The sequence below is a fragment of the Sphaerodactylus townsendi genome, linkage group LG05 (assembly GCF_021028975.2).
Source record: "Sphaerodactylus townsendi isolate TG3544 linkage group LG05, MPM_Stown_v2.3, whole genome shotgun sequence".
Classification (NCBI taxonomy): Eukaryota; Metazoa; Chordata; class Lepidosauria; order Squamata; family Sphaerodactylidae; genus Sphaerodactylus; species Sphaerodactylus townsendi.
Window position 1 is genome coordinate 122,753,928 of NC_059429.1, and position 22,468 is coordinate 122,776,395.

At 45.1% G+C, this 22,468-nt stretch overlaps 1 protein-coding gene across 2 annotated transcripts in view; it reads left to right on the forward strand.

Moving 5' to 3' along the window:
* ZNF831 (zinc finger protein 831) overlaps positions 1 to 22,468 on the forward strand; it is a 72,910-nt gene extending 50,442 nt beyond the window's left edge. For both annotated transcript variants that reach the window (XM_048497980.1, XM_048497981.1), the window contains exons 3-6: positions 8,673 to 8,827; positions 12,596 to 12,768; positions 14,880 to 15,046; positions 21,625 to 22,468. In XM_048497980.1, coding sequence (XP_048353937.1) covers positions 8,673 to 8,827; positions 12,596 to 12,768; positions 14,880 to 15,046; positions 21,625 to 22,404 — 1,275 coding nt within the window. In that variant the 3' untranslated portion in view covers positions 22,405 to 22,468. The remainder of the gene's footprint in view (positions 1 to 8,672; positions 8,828 to 12,595; positions 12,769 to 14,879; positions 15,047 to 21,624) is intronic.

A 22,468-nucleotide genomic window follows, 5' to 3' on the forward strand; every position in this document is an offset into this window, starting at 1 on the left:
TGGGGTGATTGCCTACTGTTATGGAGTACCCCTGCATATGCATCAGGTGTCTGTTGAATATTCATGGCATAAGATTATATTTGTCAAACTGGGACTGATTGTTCCCTGGTTACTTTATTTATTTACACCCTGCTTTGCTCCCCAGTTGGGGCCCAAAACTGTTTACATTGCTCTCCTCTCTCCATTTTATCCTCACAGTAACCCGTTGAAGTAGGTAATGCTTAGAGCATAGGTGTCAAACTCGTGGCCCTCCAGATGTTATGGACTACAGTTCCCATAATCCCTGCCAGCTTGACACCTGTGGCGTAGAGCATAGATGTCAAACTTTGAGTCCATGACATCATGTGGGCGTAGAGTTTAGATGTACAACTTGCAGATCCAGATAACAAAGCTCGACTTCAGTTCCCATCATCCCCTGCCAGCATGATGCTGGCAGGGGATGATGGGAACTGTAGTCCATAACATCTGGAGGGCTGCAAGTTTGACACCTAGGAAAGTTAGAGTATCAGAATCCATATTTCATCAGCTACCAGCATGGCCAATTGGCCATGCTGACAGAGGCTGATGGGAATTGTAGTTCCTGAACATCTGGAGAGCCGCAGGTTCCCTACCCCTGGCTTAGAGTGTGTAACTGGCCCAGGGTCACCCAGCAGAGTGGTTTATTGCTTCATGTTTGTAAAACAACTTAAATGTGCGAAACAGCACATCCCTGACATCCCTATGCCTAATCACACTCGTATACATTTTTCAGTTCAGAAAGTTGTGGCTGTACAAGCCCCAGTTAACAATCAGCTCCAAGATGGCATTGCAAAAAACTGTGGAAGAAGTAGCACGGTCCCCATTATTCCACCACTGTGAACTGGCCCCTTCACACTGAAAAACCGATTGTGCGGCGACTGATTTGCGTGATCTGCCTCTGCTTGTTAGGGCTTCTGTACATTCACATGGAGGAACCTTTTTTCAAGCAGACCGGTAAATAAAACCGGGAAGAGAGTCCAGGGGAACTTTAAAGACAGTGGCTCTCGGATCCTATGACCACGTTCCATGCAGTTTTCTCTCCAGTGGCAGCACCATTTGCTTCATCTGCCTCTGGTCCTTCTGTTTGAGGAGGCTCCCTGAAAATCACTGAGAGTGTGCAAACAGAAGTATGAGCAGCAGAAATGGGAGGCGTACACTGCAGTCGGAGCGAAGCTTTTGCAGAATGGGGTCATAGGACCCAAACCAGGGGTCTGCAACCTGTGGCTCTCCAGATGTTCATGACTACAATTCCCATCAGCCTCTGTCAATTGGCCATGCTGGCAGAGGCTGATGGGCATTGTAGTCCATGAGCCACAGGTTGCAGACCCCTGACCTAAATCGAACAGTGCAATCAGTGGTCTTAGAGGGGGTATCATTCTGTGTAAGAGTACACCTTATTAGATGCATGCCATCACCTTTAGCAAATATATTTAACTAGTCCTAACTCATGATGCTCAAATAAGTCATGTTAGCCTTTAAAGTGAAAACAAAGCAGAAGGGGTACAGGGAATCTTCAGATATGTAAATGATATTTGTTCTGGGGTGCTGTGTTCTAGCAGCATTCTCTCCTGACGTTTCGCCTGCATCTGTGGCTGGCATCTTCAGAGGATCTCCTCTGAAGATGCCAGCCACAGATGCAGGCGGAACTTCAGAAGAGAATGCTGCTAGAAAATGGCCATACAGCCCGGAAACCACACAGCAACCCAGTGATTCCAGCCGTGAAAGCCTTCAACAGTACAATATTTCTTCTTTTTAAAAAAAAAGAAAAGAAAAGAAAGACATGGTCCATTTTTGCAAATAATCTGAAAGAATATGAGAAAATATACTGATCTACTACAAAAATAATGTTAAACAATATTAAATGGTGACAAAATAATACATTTGAGATGGTGATAAGTATGATTGTAAATCCGAACATGCATTTCTAAAAATAATTTTTGGATATTTAAAAATAAGTTCATATGTTATCATGTATTTGCTATTCATTTGAAAGTTTTTTTTCTAAGCATCTTTTTGATACAATAGAGCCAAAGAAACTATTAGCAATTCATATGTATCACTTCAGCTATATCATCCTCTGCTCCCCATTTTATAAGAATAATATGAGTAATATGTATTGTCGAAGGCTTTCACGGCCGGAATCACTTGGGTGCTGTGCTGTATGTTTCCGGGCTGTATGGCCGTGTTCTAGCAGCATTCTCTCCTGACGTTTGGCCTGCATCTGTGGCTGGCATCTTCAGAGGAGATTCCTCAGAGGAGATTCCTCTGAAGATGCCAGCCACAGATGCAGGCGAAACGTCAGGAGAGAATGCTGCTAGAACACGGCCATACAGCCCAGAAACCACGCAGCACCCAAATGAGTGATAATGCTTTCCATTTGTCTTGAAATTCTTTGGTTGCTCTGTGATTTACATAGTAAGTTCATAAGTTTCGCCAATACTGCATATTTGGCTAGCTCACTGCATATTTGGCTTCTTCACTTTCTGAGTCTTTCCGCCATAGAAGATTTACTCAATGATCCTGACGCATTTCATGTCAAAAAATGGTTCTTCAGGGGATCAACTTTAAAAGCTTTAAATATTAAAATACGTTAATACATCTTTATATATTATATAACTTCTAAGCCTCCACCTATTGTCTTTTCTCACCATTCTTTTACCATTTTCATTTCCCCCAACTCTACCACTTTATATTCCCCCAACTTTTCCAGCAATTTATGATCATTTTTTTTTAAAAGGATTTTTTTGCACTCATAATTGCATGCAACAATTAGAACCCATTAAGAATCCATTCGAGTATGCCGGGGATCAAGGATAAAATGACAGTGACGAATGAATGCTAAGACATGGCTGGGAAGGAAGCTTAAAGTCTGAATTGTGGGGTGGGTGAGCAGGAATTTGCTGAACCGGACTTACTTTCCAGTAAACATAATAGTAGGGTCTTGCCTGGGGGGGGGGGCATTGTTGGACTTTTAAGGGGAGGTCTAGTGCTATACCAAGGGTAGAACCCCCAGTTTTAATTCTTCCTGCAGCTGAGAAGGAATCCTTCCAAGTGCAATAATAATAATAATTGTGGGACACCCCCTATCTCTAAGCATACCAGGGCAGGCAGTTAGGAGATATGGGAAAAGTGCCTGGAAAAGGCGCAGTTTGGGAGTGGAGGGAGCCCTTTGGGTATGTGATGCCATACTGGCTGTCCTCCAGAGCTGTCCTTATTTCCTCCAGGGGAACTCTCCCATAGTCTAAGATCAGCTAGAGATCTGTAATTCTTAGGAAGCAAGCCTTTATTGGCATAGACAGCAGTACAACAATAATAAAAACAGATTAAAAAGCATATACAATACAGGATATACATGTTAGGACGAAGGAAATCTACTGCCATTTAGTAATTTCCAGGAGAAGGTCTGCCACTATCATACAGAGAGAAGGATCAGGGTTGTCCAACAAGTAGTGTAATCTAAATAAATCGGGGAGATCGGGTAAATGTAAAGGAGTGAGATTCACATACTTGGATCTGATTTCCTTGAATCTGAGACAGTGAAGCAATTGGTGGGCCAGAGATTCAACTGAGCCATCGTTACAGGGGCACAATCTTTTAGCCTTTTTCTTGCTTATTAAATCTGCCATGTAACAAGCAAGTAGAAGGCATAACATTAAAACCTTGGCTAGCATTATGGCTCTCCTTTGAACAGGGTTTATTAAGCAATACAGGTAGTGTGCCAAGTGGCCCCGGTCAAATGGGAGAGAAAAATACAGGGGGGAGCACGTCTTTCTTGGCTGCGGTGATTAGGGTAGAGAACTCTCTATCCAATAGTTGACCTTTTAATTTCCTATAAGCTTCTGAAGAGATCTGTAATTCTAAGCTTCACCTGGAGATTGGAAACCCAATGGCCAGTCCAGGTAATACTCCATTCCAATAATCCCATCCAATTTTCCTTTCCTATTTGACCAAATGGAATGACTCTGTGTGTGTGTGTGTGCGTGTGTGTGCGTGTGTGTGGAGGAGAATGGTAGAAGCTGCCACCCATTGAGCCTTGTGGGGATGGACCACGTCCCGTGTGATTTTAATTAAATGTCTCTTCCCTCAGGCTGACTTAGGAATTTCTCACTGGAATCACCCTTTGCAAAAGGGTCAGGGTCACTGATGCACAAACACTCTGTTTATGATTATTTTTTCTCAACCAATGCGAGATTTATCTGTTGACAGACCTAAAGGGTGTGGGGGTTGGAATATGCTTCAGGTGGGACTTTCCAAAAACCTCATCGAGTCAAAAACATGGCCCTTGATTTCAGAAAGGAATGGATAGCTTCTTTGGGCATCTGTTTTTTAGCAAGGGGCGGTGGCATGCTCTATACTTATAATTCTTTGGTAGATCAAAGCTCAGAGCCTCTCTGAGACTAGGTCAGAATGTATTTCCTTGAGAAAATGTCATAAGCAAAGATTGAAACCTTTGTGGATATATAGTCAACCTGCAGCACAGATACCAGAAGAGGCGAAGAAGGCTTTTCCTTTTCACAAAGAACTCGCCCTCTGCTCGTGCCTGTTCCTTCCAGACTGTGTCTAGAGGTGGTAGACTAGTGGGGAGGCACAGTGACTCAGTAGTAAAACCCATGGCTATCATATTCCCTCCTATTGGAGATCTCCTGCCCCCGCCAGCAGGTCTCGCCCACCAGCACTCCAGCAAACAAGTAGAGAAAAATGAAATAAATTGCCATTGCCAATGACATTATGTCAGAGGTGGGATCCAGCAGGTTCTCACAGGTTCCCAAGAGTAGGTTACTAATTATTTGTGTGTGCTGAGAGGGGGTTACTAATTGGTGATTTTGCCATGTGATTTTTGCCTTAGTTATGCCCCTCCTCTCAGCAGTAGCGCGCAGAACTTGAAGCAGTCTAGCAGGAGGTGCACCGGCATGCGTGGCAGCCTGCATCTGCGTGCATTCATTTCCCACCCAAGGACCGGCGCAGCGGCTGCGTCCTTGCCACAGCCCCCCCCAGGAATGCCCCCACCCCTCGAATGCTGGACCACACCCCCGCCATGCCCTCGCCCCATTAATATTGGCTACCTAATATACCCTCATGCATGCCTCTGGCAAACCACCCTGTAAAGAAAGCCTGCCTAACGAACAACAAGAGGTGATGTCACCTCAGCGATGACTCAGTACTTGCACAAAGGAATGCCCTTTCCTTTACCTTTAGGAAGGTATGATGTCACTACTGTGCTTTCCTGGAACTGATGTCCTGCCATTGCTGACAGCTGGTCCCCACTAGCCAACCTCCCTTTGGTTGCCAGGTCAGACCCTGCCTTTGTATCGAGAAGATCCAGATTCACTCCCAGGCATTGCTACAGGGTCATTTTAAATCAACGGTGGCTTTATGGTATTAAAAAATTTAAAAGGATGCTGGGTTACCAACTGGGTTTGAAAATTTCTGGAGAGTTGGGTTATGGAGGTGCCTGAGTAAAGTACAGTGGAACCTCAGTTTTCGTTGGTAATCCATCCAAAAGGAACCGATAAAAACCGAAACCGATGAAAACCGAGGCAAACTTTTCCATAGGAATCAATGTAAATCCAATTAATCCGTTCCAGGCACTCCAAAAAACATACCAAAACCACATTTTTTTTGGTGAATAAGCATAGTGTTTAATGCTGAAAACAGTAACAAACAATAACACTAGGACCAGCTTCAGAGCCAGTGGACCAATGTTGCACTAGAAAGCTGTCCAAAGAGGTCTGTTTCTGATGCCTCTTTAAGATTTGTCTGAAATGGGGCAAGATGCAGCCTGCAACAGCTTTGTCCGGGTGATTTTTCTCCACAAACCCCTCCACCTTACTGCAAATCGATGAAAACTGAGGCAAATCAATGAAAACGGAGACAAATTTTTCAATGAAAACCGAAACTGATGAAAACCAAAGGCAGTGTGAAAACCGAGGTTCCACTGTACTGTACAGTCCTGTATAGTCCACCCTTTGTAGCAGCCAATTTCTCCAGGGGAACTGAATTCTGTAGTCTGGAGATCAGGTGGAATTCAAGAAGATCTCCAGGCTACTCCCACCTGGTGGTTGTGAAAACAGGGATTCGGCGCCAATCAGGGTCTCAGTAACACAGTGGCTTGGTGGAGCACGGTTTTATATTGGTTTTATAGATATACGTATGCCTATCAATCTTATGTCAACTGGGTCATCATTTCAACACCATCTTGTACACGAAAAGACAGGTGAAGCCCCCATCGGGCAGCTTCATGGGGGTCCATGTTTAGGGTTTGGGAGGTGGGAGGTGGAAAGGAGATGAGGTAGAGAAGTTACTATGCAAATGAAGTTTAAGACCTTCTGTTCCCACTTAATTGTGGCATTTTCATAGAACAACAGCTCAACTTATGATTCATGCTCTTATCGGTTGCAGTGAGGAAACCACTAACTGAGCTGTGTGCCCAATGTTCCTTGGAAAAATCAGTGAGCTGCCGTAAATCTTGTTCAGCCAGAGACATAATTCATGCATTGAGCACATTCTGTTAGCCAAGTTATGGGTTCTAACTCCCGCCCTGGACAGATAGCCAAACAACTAAGGCCAAGGGTCATCATAACTTTAGACAAACACAATAAGGAGTTTGTGTTTTCAGTTGGCTGAACAGCAGATTATGTAAAACTCCTTAAAGAGCACTAAGTCTTTACCAATTTAAAATAATGATGCCTTTGCTAGAACTAATATTAAAACAGCTTTGAAAGCATTTCCGTATCCTATCCGTTACTACACCTGCTTCACGAGGCCAGACTAACAATGCCCCCGTCATCCTAACTATTGTTATCTGCTAAAAGTTATATACAGAAACTGCTCATTCGTTGTACGTTGCTTATCTTGGTGGCTTCCATTTCCATCAACATTCTTGGAGAAAAGACAGGGATGTTTTCTCCCCTACTGGGTTATTTATTGCCAGAGGTCAGAACAATTTGTAATAATGATAATAATAAGATGCAGCATTGGATTTATATCCCCCCTTTCTCTCCTGTAGGAGACTCAAAGGGGCTTACAATCACCTTTCCCTTCCCTCCTCCCAACAAACACCCTGTGAAGCAGGTGGGGCTGAGAGAGCTCTGAAAAGCTGTGACTAGCCCAAGGTCACCCAGCTGGCATGTGTGGGAGTGCACAGGCTAATCTGAATTCCCAGATAAGCCTCCACAGCTCAGGCAGCAGAGCAGGGAGTCAAACCTGGTTCCTCCAGATTAGAGTATACCTGTTCTTTAACCACTACACCACTGCTGCTCCTGTTTTATACTGTTTTATACTGTTTTATACTGCTTTATACTGCTTATACTGTTAACTATAGTGCAGTTTAGTAGACTCTAATAAATATGAGTTGGCCATACTACAAGTAGCAAATTATAAATGTATTTCTTTTAAATGTGTCTACAGAAGTCCATACAACTTCAGCCTTAGGAAGATACATATGGCTATCAATCACCGCCCGGAGCCCTTCTGGGGAGGGCGGTATACAAATTGAACAATACAACAATACAATCTTACGTCAGTTGTGCCATCATCATAATACGCCAACATCATGATTCATGCTCTTATCTGTGGCAGTGAGGAAACTACTAACTAAGCTGTGTGTGAAGAAACACTTTAGCACGAGCATCCTCTGCGCTTACTTGTTTGCAAGCTGATCTCAACACCACTGTGCCAATAGCCCATCGTAGTACCTTAAGGACAGCCTACTTCCATATGAACCTGCCTGACCACTATGATCTTTTGCTGTCTTTGTTTCGGGTGCCCCTGCCATCTGAGGCTTGAAGGGTGCTGACCCAAGAAAGGGCCTTCTCGGTTGTGACACCAAAATTATGGAATTCCCTCCCCAGGAAGATTAGACTTTCCCTTTCTATTAGCCAGCATGGTGTAGTGCAGTGGTGGTGAACCTATGGCATGGGTGCCAGAGGTGGCACTCAGAGCCCTCTCTGTGGGCACGTGCAAACAGAGTGCCCCCCTCCCCCACATCTAGGCTGGCCTGGGCCGCTGAGCTCGATTATTAGCATTAAACCTAAGACCTAGTTTTGGGGAAGCAGTGTAGGTAACCCTGTTAAGCGCTGTTAAACCCCACTGATTTTCATGCAAAGAACTAAAGCAAGATACTTTACCTGGGAGTAAGCTCTGTTGCTGGAACTGGCTGTTAAATTATTTAAATCCCACCACTGCCCCGACCCCAATAACTCGGTTTGAGTGAAGGCCTATGTCTCTGTGAGTGAGAGGAACCGAGATGTGAAATTGTGATGGCTCTATATTTTAAATGGGACCAGAAGGGTAACTATACAGACCTACTTGTAACCCTGAACCTGAGAGAAAGAGGTCACAAAGGGTGGTAGGCATCCTCTGTGAATGGAGAAGGAATGCCTTTTAAACTTGTTTTAATATTTTTATTGTCACCAGTTTGAAGACCTCAGTTGAGGAGAAAGGCATCTTTAAAACATTTTAAATAAAACAATCTAGGTTAGAAAACAAACCCAGCTTGAAACAGAATATCAATCTGATGGCTATGCGCTCATTGGTGGTGCGGACTCCATCACCTTCGGTACACTTTACGCTGAGTCACCTGCTGCATACCTTCCAATATGTTCCCTAATTTCCTCAATCTGGGTCTTTTTGTTTTTCTTTTGTAACGTTCACAGCCGTACTTTTCAGCAGCTGGAGGCGATGAGCTCCTGGAAAGCATTTCAGAGCAAGGAAAGGCAAACAAAACTCTTTGCAAAATAAAAGAACATACAAGCGTCAGTAAAGCTAAAAGAAGCTGGAAACGAAAAAAAGTAAAAATCAATCCGAAACGGTAAGAAATGTAAGCTCTTGCCTTAATGTAATAGAAAGAATGTTCCTCCTCCTTGGACATGTGTATCTGCAGCAAGTAAATATGACTTCATTCAAATCATGCACCCTCTATTGCTGCAATGAAGATTGTTGGTAAAGTTTCCCCTTCAGTCGTGTCCGACCCTGGGGTACCACTGCAAGCAGTGATTTCATAGGCAAGCCGTTTTTGTGGGGTACTTTGCCATTGCTTTCCCGGGCTACTATCTATCTATCTATCTATCTATCTATCTATCTATCTATCTATCTATCTATCTATCTATCTATCTATCTATCTATCTATCTATCTATCTATCTATCTATCTATCTATCTATCTATCTATCTATCTATCTATCCATCCATCCATCCATCCATCCATCCATCCATCCATCCATCCATCCATCCATCCATCCATCCATCCATCCATCCATCCATCCATCCATCCATCCATCCATCCATCCATCCATCCATCCATCCATCCATCCATCCATCCATCCATCCATCCATCCATCCATCCATCCATCCATCCATCCATCCATCCATCCATCCATCCATCCATCCATCCATCCATCCATCCATCCATCCATCCATCCTCTATCCATCCATCCTCTATCCATCCATCCATCCATCCATCCATCCATCCATCCTCCCTCGTCAAATCCGTCCGTCAATCCGTCAAATCCGTCCGTCCGTCCGTCCGTCCGTCCGTCCATCCATCCATCCATCCATCCATCCATCCATCCATCCATCCATCCATCCATCCATCCATCCATCCATCCATCCATCCATCCATCCATCCATCCATCCATCCATCCATCCATCCATCCATCCCATCCATCCATCCATCCATCCATCCATCCATCCATCCATCCATCCATCCATCCATCCATCCATCCATCCATCCATATCATCCATCATCCATCATCCATATCCCATATCCATCCATCCATCTGATTAGGGTCGACGATGATATCGACGATCGATCGATCGACGACGCATCGATCGTGATCGATCGATCCGTCAAATCAAATCCGTCCGTCCGTCCGTCCGTCCGTCCGTCCGTCCGTCCGTCCGTCGCCAAATCCGTCAAATCCGTCAAATCCGTCCGTCAAATCCGTCCGTCCATCGGTCCGTCCTTCCGTCCATCCGTCCGTCGTCCGTCCGTCCGTCCGTCCGTCCGTCCGTCCGTCCGTCCGTCCGTCGGTCGGTCGGTCGGTCGGTCGAATCGATCGGATCGATCGATCGATCGATCGATCGATTGATTGATTGGTCTTGATAGACCGTCCAACCCCCGAAGGGCTCTGGGCGGTGTACAATGAGACATAAAACAAATACAATATAAGATCTCATAAATACAATATAACAATAAAACATTAAAATTCATTAAAATACATTATAGCAGCAATTCCAAAAATTACAGATAAAAATACATGCACAGATGCATGCACTGATGGCGCCCAACTCAAGGGCCAGGAGGGCCAGCATTGCCCAAAAATAGGTGGAAACAGCAATCAGGCAATGCTGAAGATGGCAAAACTGTCGAGGGGGCTTCAGAGGGGGCAGGCAGTCTGCGGCTGGCATCCCCAAAGGCCCGGTGGAATAACTCGGTCTCTTTACCCCCTTATCCTCATTTCCCTGCACCAGCAGAGAACAGGGCCCCAATGCTTTGCCCTGCTAATATCCAAAGGACAGGAAAGGCCCAGTTGAGGAACACGTGCGGCCTTTTATGTCTTGTCATTTTTCAGGAGAGTCCAAAAATAGCATTGCACATCGACATGACATTGGTGAGGTTGTTTCCACCAATTTCTCCCCCAGGGTTTCAGCCAGAACTGGCAACCCCTCTGTGAATTCATTTGAGAGTCACAGAAGAGGATCTGCATTTCATTCATTGTGAACCCAGCTTTTAAAATGGCAACAATTTTCCCTGCAGCAACAGAGAGTGCATGATTTCAATTAAGTCGTATTTACTTGCTTTTGCCCGGAGAAAGGGGTTCTGTCTGGCATTTTACTGACATGTTTGTTTTGTATGTGTTAGACTTTTCCCCCCCAGTTGTGGCACATTTAAACATCTGACCTAACACTCTGAGTTGAAACTAGATGTTGTGGGCAGAGCACTGCGGCAATATCCCTTCATGTCGAGCTTTAGCCTTGTGTGGTGGTTTTTTGTAAAACCGAATTTTGAATCTCTTGCACTACTCCAGACAGAAGCCCACCAAAGGAGAATCAGGGGCTTGGATTCAATTACTGTGTTCCAAATGTCCTTCTCCCCAGTCTCACTAGTTCACAGGTGTCAAACTCGTGGCCCTCCAGATGTTATGGACTACAGTTCCCATCATCCCCTGCCAGCATGATGCTGGCAGGGGATGTTGGGAATTGTAGTCCATAACATCTGGAGGGCCGCGAGTTTGACACCTATGCTTTAATGAAATATAACCAACTTTAATCAAGATCTGGGTTTCATAAATGAATAAATACCTTGAGATTACTGATACCTGCCTACCCAACAAAAGTACAAGGGATAGATACAAAAAGGGGATAGAACAGGGGCTGACCTCTTCCTCAACATCCAGGAATCTGGAGTGTGATTTCCAGTCCTCCTTCTTCCAGGTAGATTAAGAAGAAGTCGATCTATGGCTACCAATCTTGATCCTCCTTGATCTGAGATTGCAAATGCCTTAGCAGACCAGGTGCTCAGGAGCAGCAGCAGCAGCAGAAGGCCATTGCTTTCACATCCTACATGTGAGCTCCCAAAGACACCTGGTGGGCCACTGCGAGTAGCAGAGTGCTGGACTAGATGGACGCTGGTCTGATCCAGCTGGCTTGTTCTTATGTTCTTAAGGCCACTGCTTTCACATCCTGCATGTGAGCTCCCAAAGGCACCTGGTGGGCCACTGCGAGTGGCAGTGTGCTGGACTAGATGGACACTGGTCTGATCCAGCTGGCTTGTTCTTATGTTCTTAAGGCCACTGCTTTCACATCCTGCATGTGAGCTCCCAAAGGCACCTGGTGGGCCACTGCGAGTGGCAGAGTGCTGGACTAGATGGATGCTGGTCTGATCCAGCTGGCTTGTTCTTATGTTCTTAAGGCCACTGCTTTCACATCCTGCACGTGAGCTCCCAAAGGCACCTGGTGGGCCACTGCAAGTGGCAGTGTGCTGGACTAGATGGACATTGGTCTGATCCAGCTGGCTTGTTCTTATGTTCTTATGAGCATAGGAACATTTCTAATTCAAAACAGTGCCCAAAATTCCCTGTATAGTTCAGATCTGGAACTGAATAGTAAAATTCAGGCACTGTTTTAGACTGAAGATCTCCAAATGTTGACTCATAATTTAGACATATGAGAAAAATCTTTATGTGCAAGCCGTGTATCGTTGCTTGGGAGACCTGATGAATTCATGGCTGAGATTAAATCTGGAAAACAGGTTTCCCAGATGGCTCATGCTCTCAGTCGCTGCATTCCAACAGATGTCATACAATGAGAATATTATGGAATAATTGACTAGTTCTCTGCAGCAAAATTGAGTAGGACACATGGAAGCAGGGCTGTTTTGTGAAAACACAAAGGCTCAACAGTCATCTTTTCCATGATTAGAAGATCTTTATGGGAACCGCTATGAAATCGTTTCTCTTCGGATCCTTACTTTTTGGCCCTGTGTGTTATTCCTCAGTGGTCATTATGACATGTGTGTCATGAAAGGGACTGCAGAACATTTAAAATCAATCAATCAAATCTGTATGTGTTTCCATGTAGATATAAAGGAAGCTACGGACATAGACACCTATTGCTGAAAAGCAGCTGGCTCAGCAAACAACACAGGGCTGTGTACAGGGCTCCAGAGGCTCCCAAAAAGCATCGCCATCCTTACATCCTTGATGGATCTGAGCATTGTGGGAAATGTCTTTGTCTTTCAGCAGCATTACAAGGTAAAGCTGACTTCCTAGTATGTAGATTGATCGTGTAACCTCTTTCTGTGGGTTCTGTGGGGCAGAACTTGGAATGAGTTTGCAACAACAATTTTTAAAAACAAAATGGTTTACTTTCTTAACACATAACATCAACATTTAACATCACATTTCAAGGTCCTGTTCAGGTTGCATTTTCCTTATATTTACAGTCTACTGATACTGCCAAGTCCAATTCTTCTTTGCAAGTGGGTTGGCTCCTGAAGACTCCAAGGGCTTGATGAACAGGATTCAACATGATGAAGGTTTCCAGGAGAACTCTCACCCATTACAACCACAAAAAGAAACCCTGAAACAATAAACTCCAACATTTACAACATAGCAAAAATAAACAACTACCTTCCCAGTAGTTCCCAACAATATTGCAGTTACCTTAACAAGGTGTTAAGGGCTTATACAACCAAGGTCCGAGTCTGGTAGCCTTGTCTCCTCCAACTACATGAGGTCTGCTGCAGACTCTTACTGCTTTGAGTCTCCACCCCTTACTGGGTCAACCCATTCTGAGCATGGGGGTTACAATAGCTTATAATTGCACTGGTTGAATGAATTTGTAACAAGGTTAGACAATTCTGAGAACTGGGGCAGATGCCCCTTATTTATTGATAGCCTTTTTTGCTCCCTTGGAGGTCATTGGGTTGGGAGATCATCATCCAGAGCCTTTGTTTGATTTAATCTGCTTGTTGCAAAGGCTGTTTAGAAGAAGAAGAAGAGTTGGATTTATATCCCCCCTTTCTCTCCTGTAAGGAGACTCAAAGGGGCTTACAAACTCCTTGCCCTTCTCCCCTCACAACAAACACCCTGTGAGGTAGGTGGGGCTGAGAGAGCTCAGAAGAACTGTGACTAGCCCAAGGTCACCCAGCTGGCATGTGTTGAAGTACACAAGCTAATCTAGTTCACCAGATAAGTCTCCACAGCTCAAGCTGCAGAGTGGGGAATAAAACCTGGTTCCTCCAGATTAGAACGCACCTGCTCTTAACCACTACGCCATTCCATTAGGCATTGCACGCTTGCAGACATGGGGCTAGATTCAGTGCAAAATTGAAATGCAAGAGAAGAGACCTGCAGTAGCCTCTTATTGTATCCCCATTTGCATTTCTGCTCGCACAAGATCTTGTGCAACCATTTTCTGGGCACTTGATGTAGCTCAAGCTCTTGGACAGCAGAACTGTGCTAAATCCAACTATAGTCTGTCTCAAAAAAAGATGATAGTAGGATTGTATATTCCTCTGCCACTGAACTCAACATCCCAGACTTTCTTTGTTGTAGCATGCCTGGGTCCTTGGTCCTAGGAGCAGCAGTGGCGTAGGAGGTTAAAAGCTCGTGTACCTAATTTGGAGGAACCGGGTTTGATTCCCAGCTCTGCCGCCTGAGCTGTGGAGGCTTATCTGGGGAATTCAGATTAGCCTGTACACTCCCACACATGCCAGCTGGGTGACCTTGGGCTAGTCACAGCTTCTCGGAGCTCTCTCAGCCCCACCTACCTCACAGGGTGTTTGTTGTGAGGGGGGAAGGGCAAGGAGAATGTAAGCTCCTTTGAGTCTCCTGCAGGAGAGAAAGGGGGGGATATAAATCCAAACTCTTCTTCAAACTCTTCTTCTAGTCATCTGGTGCTTACTAGTTTGCAAAAGGCAAGTACTGGTGATAGTTGTTCAATGAACCATAAATGCTCTTGTATTGCAGTTCTGTGTTCAGTAATGCACAAAATAGTGATTTTAACAAAGGCAGCACATAAAAATGAATGATAATTCTCATATGCTGGTTGTTGTGGGTTTTCTGGGTTGCGTGGCCGTGGTCTGGTAGATCTTGTTCCTAATGTTTCGCCTGCATTTGTGGCTGGCATCTTCAGAGGTATATCACAGAGAGAAGTTTGTCTGAATATCAACAGAAACAAGATTCACAGCACATTAAATGGCTACCAAAATAATTCAAAGATCACTGATTATGAAAGACAATCCATCCTGAGATGATGCCAAGTTGTTGGACCAATTCTTAGAAAAGTTTTTTTTGTAATCCAGTTACTGCAAGCATCACCTTACTGATCAACTGTATATCAATATTCTCTTTCTGACTAGGACATGATCAAAACCTTCAGCAACAGACATTTCCTTCTACAATGAATGAAGCAACCTCCGTTGTGAAAAAATACCCAATGAAAGAAAGAATAAGTGACTCAGGAATGATGTTTTCATCTCTTGGCAGCTTAAGGAACTTCAGGCGGGAAGATTCAGAGGATGAACAGGTAGGTGATTGTGAAAACAACTCAATGGGATGGAGATCACATGTTATGTACCATAAAGGAGAAAGAAAGAGACTAAAACCCGGCTACACAAAAAGTGATTCAATTTATAAAGAACAGGTGTGTTGCAATGATACAAACAATGCAAATTGGACTTCACCTATGATAATGCCAGCAACCAAAAATTAATAATACAATGCTGTGCTATTGCTAATGTAGCTCATGCTGTAAATCCAACATGGCAGTCCAAAAGTAGTCTCAAAAATCCATAGTAATTTTGTCGTGGAGTAAAATCGTTTCCTTATTCTAATTCTTGACAGCGAGCCCAAACACTACTGCTCTGCAGATCAGTTTCTTCTTCACCTCAGATAATTTTTCTTTCAGAGCAGTAGCGTTTGGGATCGCTGGAAGGAATTAATATAAGAAAAGAATACAGAACTATCAAGATCTATAATTTAAGAAGTATTGGAAAGGAGCAGTGAGCAAGTTTTAATGAAACTCGTGCAAAGCCGGGGCACCTGTCTTCTCTTCATTCAGACAATACTTCATGTCAGACAGCCATACAGTGACTGATGTTACTCGGTGACAAAATTACTGCAGATTTTTGAGACTACTAAACCATATAAAAATGTGGATAATTGCACATTTTCATTGATTTTATGACTTACATCACAAAAACAGTAATGATGGAAGCATTAGTAACTTATAGGGGAATTTAGTAGCTTTCCGGCAGTAGTTTAACATTTGAAATTGGTCATTTGGCTCACACCTTATAGCTCAAATCAGGAAAAGGTAGGAAAAATTAGTTTAAACGCCACAATCTCTGGATGACGCATATAAAACCCTGCTGGATTCACTGGTTAAGGCTTTGGGGAGATTTTAAACAAAGCAACTAAGGGAAGGCCTACCAAAATGCCTTTCAGCATGTCAACTGTCCCACCAGAGGCAAGAATATCTTAGACCACTGGCAACACTGAAAGATGCTTTGGTCGGTTCTTACTCTTCACTGGAAGCAGCTGTAGGCCATTCTTGACTGCATTGCATGATTCAATTTAAAATTTCCGCTTACAAACAAAGATTTAAAGCCACAAAACCAATAACTAAATCAGTATAGAACTTGACCGAAGAGGTTAAAGTTAAATGCAGGCTCTGCCTTGACTGTACAGACTGGAATATTTTTTAAAGACCTCTAAGATGAATCACAGAGTACTGTACACTGCAGGTCAGCTTCTGTGAAGATTCCTTTGTGCATACCAAATCCAGGGAAATCAAGTGAGAGGATAGTAACAACAAACCTTGGTTCACAGCTAAACTTAAGCAGTTACGCTGCCCAAAGAAGAGGCCTACAGAAGTATAATGCCAATCAGCCAGAAATGTATTACAAAGGAGATCAGAGCAGCAAAAGAAATCACCTAGTTAAAAATCAGTTTTCACCAAACGGAACAGCAAACATGTGGAAACTCTCAAAAAATACATCAAATGCCAGGCAGCGAACTCACCTTTCCCAAGCCAGAAAGGAAATCTCAAGCAATTGCAGCCCAACGTGGTTCTACTGTAGGTTTGAAAACAATCTTACAAAGCCTACCTTTCTCCACAACTCCCATCTCTAGATGCACCAACAATAGCCAAACTTCCTAACTGAACTCCATTTCATTGGTTGCCAACCCTCCTAGTGATTCCAGAAAGTGGTTTACATCTATTTCATGCAGACAGAAGCTCTGAAAGCACCAGGCCCAGACAAGATAACACCTTTCCTTTTGCCTAGTAAAAGTTCAAAGGTCCAATTGGCTCCCCTCATCTTCACCCAAATTCTTAACAAAATCACTAGAGATGTGCTATGTTCCTTTTCCTGCTTCAAACGCCCACTCATCAGCCCCAGTGCCGCACAGCCTTCCACTTCAGAAATCAATCTACTGTACAGACCAGTTGTTCTAACATTCGTAGAAGTTATGAAAACTTTTGAAAGGCTAGTGATGTACCATTCTGAAAACTATCACGATCCAATGTTAATCTCTCTTTGCAATTTGCATACCGACCACATAGATCGACAGATGATGCTGTTAATATCGTTTTGCACTTATATCTCTACAGACTGAATCGCGTTGACCTATGTATAGTCTCCTTGTTGACTTTAGTTCATCAATACTATCAGAATCGACATTTTTTCTAACTAAAACTAAAACTGAAGAAGTACCTTGAGCATACTTGTAAGTGGATCACAAGCTCCCAAATGATAGTGGGAAACCAGCAGGTGAAGCTGTATGAAAATTACATCAGACACCTGTAAAATGAGCACAGGGCCCTGTAAGGCTGTGTACTTTCACCACTAATTTCATTCCAAATGATCCATCTGTTAGTATTGAAATTTGCAGAGCATACAATAGCATTGGTCTCTATTCGAGACAACGGATGAAACCTCAAGAGCAGCCAGACGGAGGTTGGAACAACTAGCCTCGTGGTGCCACTGAACAATCTTAGAACTGAATACACTTAAAATCCTATTCTGTTACCAATTAGAATAGGTTGTGACATCAAAATCTAATGCACACACACATTTTCCAGGAAAACACAAATATGTTTTGCCACCTTACATGATTTCATTTCATTTAATTTCACATTTAATTTATATCCCTTCCTCCCCCAGAGGGCTCAGGGTGGCAAACAACAGTAGTGAACAAACAATAAAGCATAACATAAACAGCAACAACAATAAATCATAATACAACAATATCAACAGCATAATAATGGATCACGGTAATATACTATAAGCAATAACCAATTATATCAGCTCACCCCCAAATCACAGTTCCCACAACTACAAGAACTAAAATACAGTGAACTAGCATAGAGTCTGCTCCATCAACCCTCCCCAAACAGTCCCTGAACGGGTGGTGCCCTTTGGCCGCTGCCCAAGTCAGCGGCCTTGGGCTGCTGGTGGAACTCCTGTTGTAACTGCCAGACCCCACCCCCTGCAGGTGTTTCCAATGGGGTGGGGTGGGGAAAGGACTCTCACTCCTTCCCATGGGCAGTTCCTTCCCATGTGATACCACCATCTGGCCCACAGATTAAAGGAACATGTATGTTGTTGTCATCCAGTGGTGGGTTTTATTAATATTTTGGGGCGGTTTTATTGAAGAAGAAGAAGAGTTTGGATTTATATCCCCCCTTTCTCTCCTGCAGGAGACTCAAAGGGGCTTACAGTCTCCTTGCCCTTCCCCAGGGGCGTAATGAGGCAGCCCTGGGCAAACTGTAGCCCTGGGCAAAACCTGAGTTGGATGCCCCCCCCACATGGGCGGCCACTCCACCACAACCAATTTTTTTTTGCACCAGGACATTGGTGCCTTCAGGGGGTGCATTTTTAGACATATCAGCACCAAATTTTCAGCAGCGTAGTCATCAGGGACAATACTGTCCTTATGTTACTTCCCCTGTTCTGGTGAGGTTTGGTTCAAAAGGAGTCCAAAGTTATGGACTCCCAAAGCAGGTGCCCCATCCCCCATTGTTTCCAATGGGAGCTAGTAGGAGATGGGGGCTACACCTTTGAGGGTCCTTAACTTTGGCCCCCCTGAACCAAACTGCACCCGGAACCTGGCTAAGAGGTACTCCATCAGGAGCCCGCCCACCCCCCTGGGCAGCCTCCGCTGCAACCCCAATGGACAGAAGCAAAACAAGAAAACTCAATGCAGCAACAAAGATTCTTGGGCCAAATTTCTGGGATGCTGTCCTGCAGGGGGCGCATTTTTGGATGTAGTCGGCACCCCAAGGAATTTCCAGGGTGTCAATATCAGGAGACTGCTCCTGATCGATACCCCCCAGGAGTTTGGTGCAAGTTTGGTTCAGTGAGGGACCAATGTTATGGACTCTCAAACTGTTCCAGCCCCCATCTCCTATTAGCTCCCCATTAGAAACAATGGGGATGAGGGCACCCCTTTTGGGGGTCCATAACTTTGGACTTCCTGAACCAAACCTCACCAAACTTGGGGGGTAGCATAAGGACAGTCTCCTGATGAGACCTGAAATTTTGGTGCCACTAGCCTAAAAACTGCGCCCCCTGCAGGCCGAAAATAGAAAACCACTAAAATACCCAAAAACGAACCCAGCATTTTGATGCCCCCCACAAGGTGATGCCCTGGGCAGCTGCCCACCTTGCCCAATGGGCATTACGCCAGTGCCCTTCCCCCTCACAACAAACACCCTGTGAGGTAGGTGGGGCTGAGAGAGCTCCGAGAAGCTGTGACTAGCCCAAGATCACCCAGCTGGCATGTGTGGGAGTGTACAGGCTAATCTGAATTCCCCAGATAAGCCTCCACAGCTCAGGCGGCAGAGCCGGGAATCAAACCCGGTTCCTCCAGATTAGATACACGAGCTCTTAACCTCCTACACCACTGCTGCTCCATTGCTGGTGGGGGTAAGATTAAACAGCAGTTTTATTGAATTAGGATTAAGAAAAAAAACTTTTTGAAATAGCTAGCCATCCCAAGCAGGTCCTTGGAGAAGCAGTGTCCAAATTTTTGATGTAAATAATTTAGGAACAGAGCTACATCAAGCAGGCTTTGGAGATGACTTATTGGATACTTGGCAGCCTTCTGAAATATGTACGTTTTTACTAGCAAATTTGAGTAGGAAACAGTGAAAATTACATTTGTCATGACAAGATATATGTTGCCTGCAGCTAGTACAGCAGTTCTCAACCTGTGGGTTGGGACCCCTTTGGGGGTCGAACAACCCTTTCACAGGGGTCGCCTAAGACTCTCTGCATCAGTGTTCTCCATCTGTAAAATGGATAAATGTTAGGGTTGGAGGTCACCACAACATGAGGAACTGTGTTAAAGGGTCGCAGCATTAGGAAGGTTGAGAACCACTGAGCTAGTACATACTTAGTTGCGTGTGTGTGTTGTCATGTAGGGTTTTCAAGGCAAGAGACATTTGGAAGTGGTTTGCCATGGTCCAGTGGTGGGATCCAAATTTTAGTAACAGGTTCCCTCACCAGCCCCCCTCAGCAAAGGTGGCAGAGGCGTACCTAGGCAAACCTGAGCGCTGGGCAAAACCTGAGTTGGGTGCCCCCTCCATGGGCAGCCACCCCACCACGACCCCCCAAAATTTTTTTGCACCAGGTCATTTCTAAATCATCATCACATTATAGAAAATGCCCCAACTCACAAATCTGAACACAGCAATGGTGAAACACACAGGTTCTTTGATAGAGACTGGTGAGATAAAAGGTACGAAAGGCTGAGAATCAATGAATTGCAGTACCTGAAAGGGATTAACCCAGTTCAGGGAGTTACGTTATTAGTCGCAATTGCTATATGGAACCTTCACATTCAAAGGCAGTATGCCTCTTGGGGAGACGAGGGCATGGAGATGGAAAAGCGGACCCAATTAGTAACCCTCTCTCGGCACACACAAATAATTAGTAACCCACTCTTGGGAACTGGTGAGAACCTGCTGGATCCCACCTCTGCCATGGTCTCTCTCCATGTGGGCTGAGAGAGTTCCGAAATGACAGTGGTTGGTTAAATTACCCAGCAGACTTCCATGTGAAGGAGTGGGAAACAGAACCTATTCTGCAGATCGGAACCTGCCACTCTTAACAACTCCAAGGATGCCATTTGTCGAGTTTGACCGTCACAGGAAGTATGCCAAAGGCTGCTTTGAAGTGAGAAAACAGCCTTGTGAATAGACCCTGGTAGAGTTTGTCAGACGTAATCACTGGCTTAGTATATCTCTGTTAGTGGACTGGGGAGGGGCTGTGGCTCAGTGGTAGAGCATCTGCTTGACATGCATAAAAGCCCTTGGTTCAATCCCCGGCATCTCCAGTTATAAGGCTCTGTTTGCAGGTGGTATAAAAAGATCTCAGTTTGATACTTGGGAGAGCTACTGTCAATCAGAGAAAACAATACTGAACTTGACAGACTAAGGTCGGCTTTACGCTGCGACGGTGTCACGCGTGGGGTCGGGTCGGCGTACGTGGCATGCTGACCCAACCCCTGGGACGCGCTGTTGTACGGTAACGGTCCTCGGGTAATCGACATCGGAAAAGAGGGCGACTGTGCTGGTGCCGCCGCCGATCGACTTACCGTCCCTGCGACCGTCCGGCGTGTTGCCGAGGCCAGGGGACATGCCCCCCTGCCCTGCGCGACCGCCTCGAGTTGCAGGGCAGGGGGGGGGCGGTCCTCAGGCCCTTTGCCGGGCGACACCTCTGGATGCGGTGCGGCAGGGACGGTAAGTCGATTGGGCAAGGGGCGAGGAATGGCGCCTTCCAGGCTGGAAGCCGCCGTTTTCCAAAAACCTTGCTCAGGGAGTGAGGTGGGAAAATGGCGGCTTCGCGCCGCTGGGGAGGAGTGAGGGTGGAGCGGCTGCGAAGCAGCAGCGCCCCCCATGCGAACAGCTCCCTCGGGATGGTGTTTTTGCCGTCCCCAGGGCACTGTAAAAGGCCCGTGCGGAAAGGGCCTCAGTGTCTTACTCAGTATAAGAGCAGCTTCATGTATTCAGGCACTAATTTCCATAACATGATCATTTGGGATTTGAATGTGCTATGATATATAATGAACTGGTTATTTCTCCTCTGTTTTTGATAGGCTGCTTCTGGTCCTATCAACGAACCTTCAAATGCCGTCCTTTCCCTTCAGAGGACAGTTCCAGCAACATATTCCTGCACATTACCCGGTCATGCGCTGGCTCGAAAAGATGAGGGCCTAAAAGTCTGCTCCTTGGGAAAGCTATTGAAAGAGCCACAGCCTGCGATACATCCCGAATACCCTTGCACATCTGCTGGAGCTTGTCACTTTGAATTCAGAGATCCAGACGAGAGCCAACCTTGCAGCTGTCCACATTCAGACATTACAAGGCCTCTTTCTGATGGGCCAAAAACAGACTGCAAAAACATACTTTGTATGGAATCCCAAAGTCAAAACGTTGCCTTCTCAGAGCCACTGTCCGACATCCCAGGAAGAACCAAACAACCCAAGAAGGGCAACTCATTTGTACCTTCACACGAAAAACTTGGCCCTGTAATCCAAACTCCGTGCTACCTTTCGCTCAGATCAAAACTGCTTGCTGAAACATTGATTTCAAATGTTTGTTTGGCCAGTTCAAGGCTTGGCCAAGAGACCACCAGGATTCCTCCCTGCCACGGATGTGCAGATAAGAACAGCAGCTCGGTGCAGCTGGATGGTCGGCAAGGGAAATTTTGCACAGCTGAATCTCCCGCTTTCAAAAACAACTCTGCGCCCTTGTGTAGCACTGGAACACCGTCCAAATCTTACAAAAAGCAGACCTTGGAAATGATGAACAAACAATCACATGTTGAGGAAGACACAAGCAGTGAAGATGAAGACAGGCTTGTTATAGAAATATAGGCCCTTTCCCCACTTACCTTAAGTCCTACGCTACTCTCCTCAAGTAGCGCGGGGTCCCCCGGCA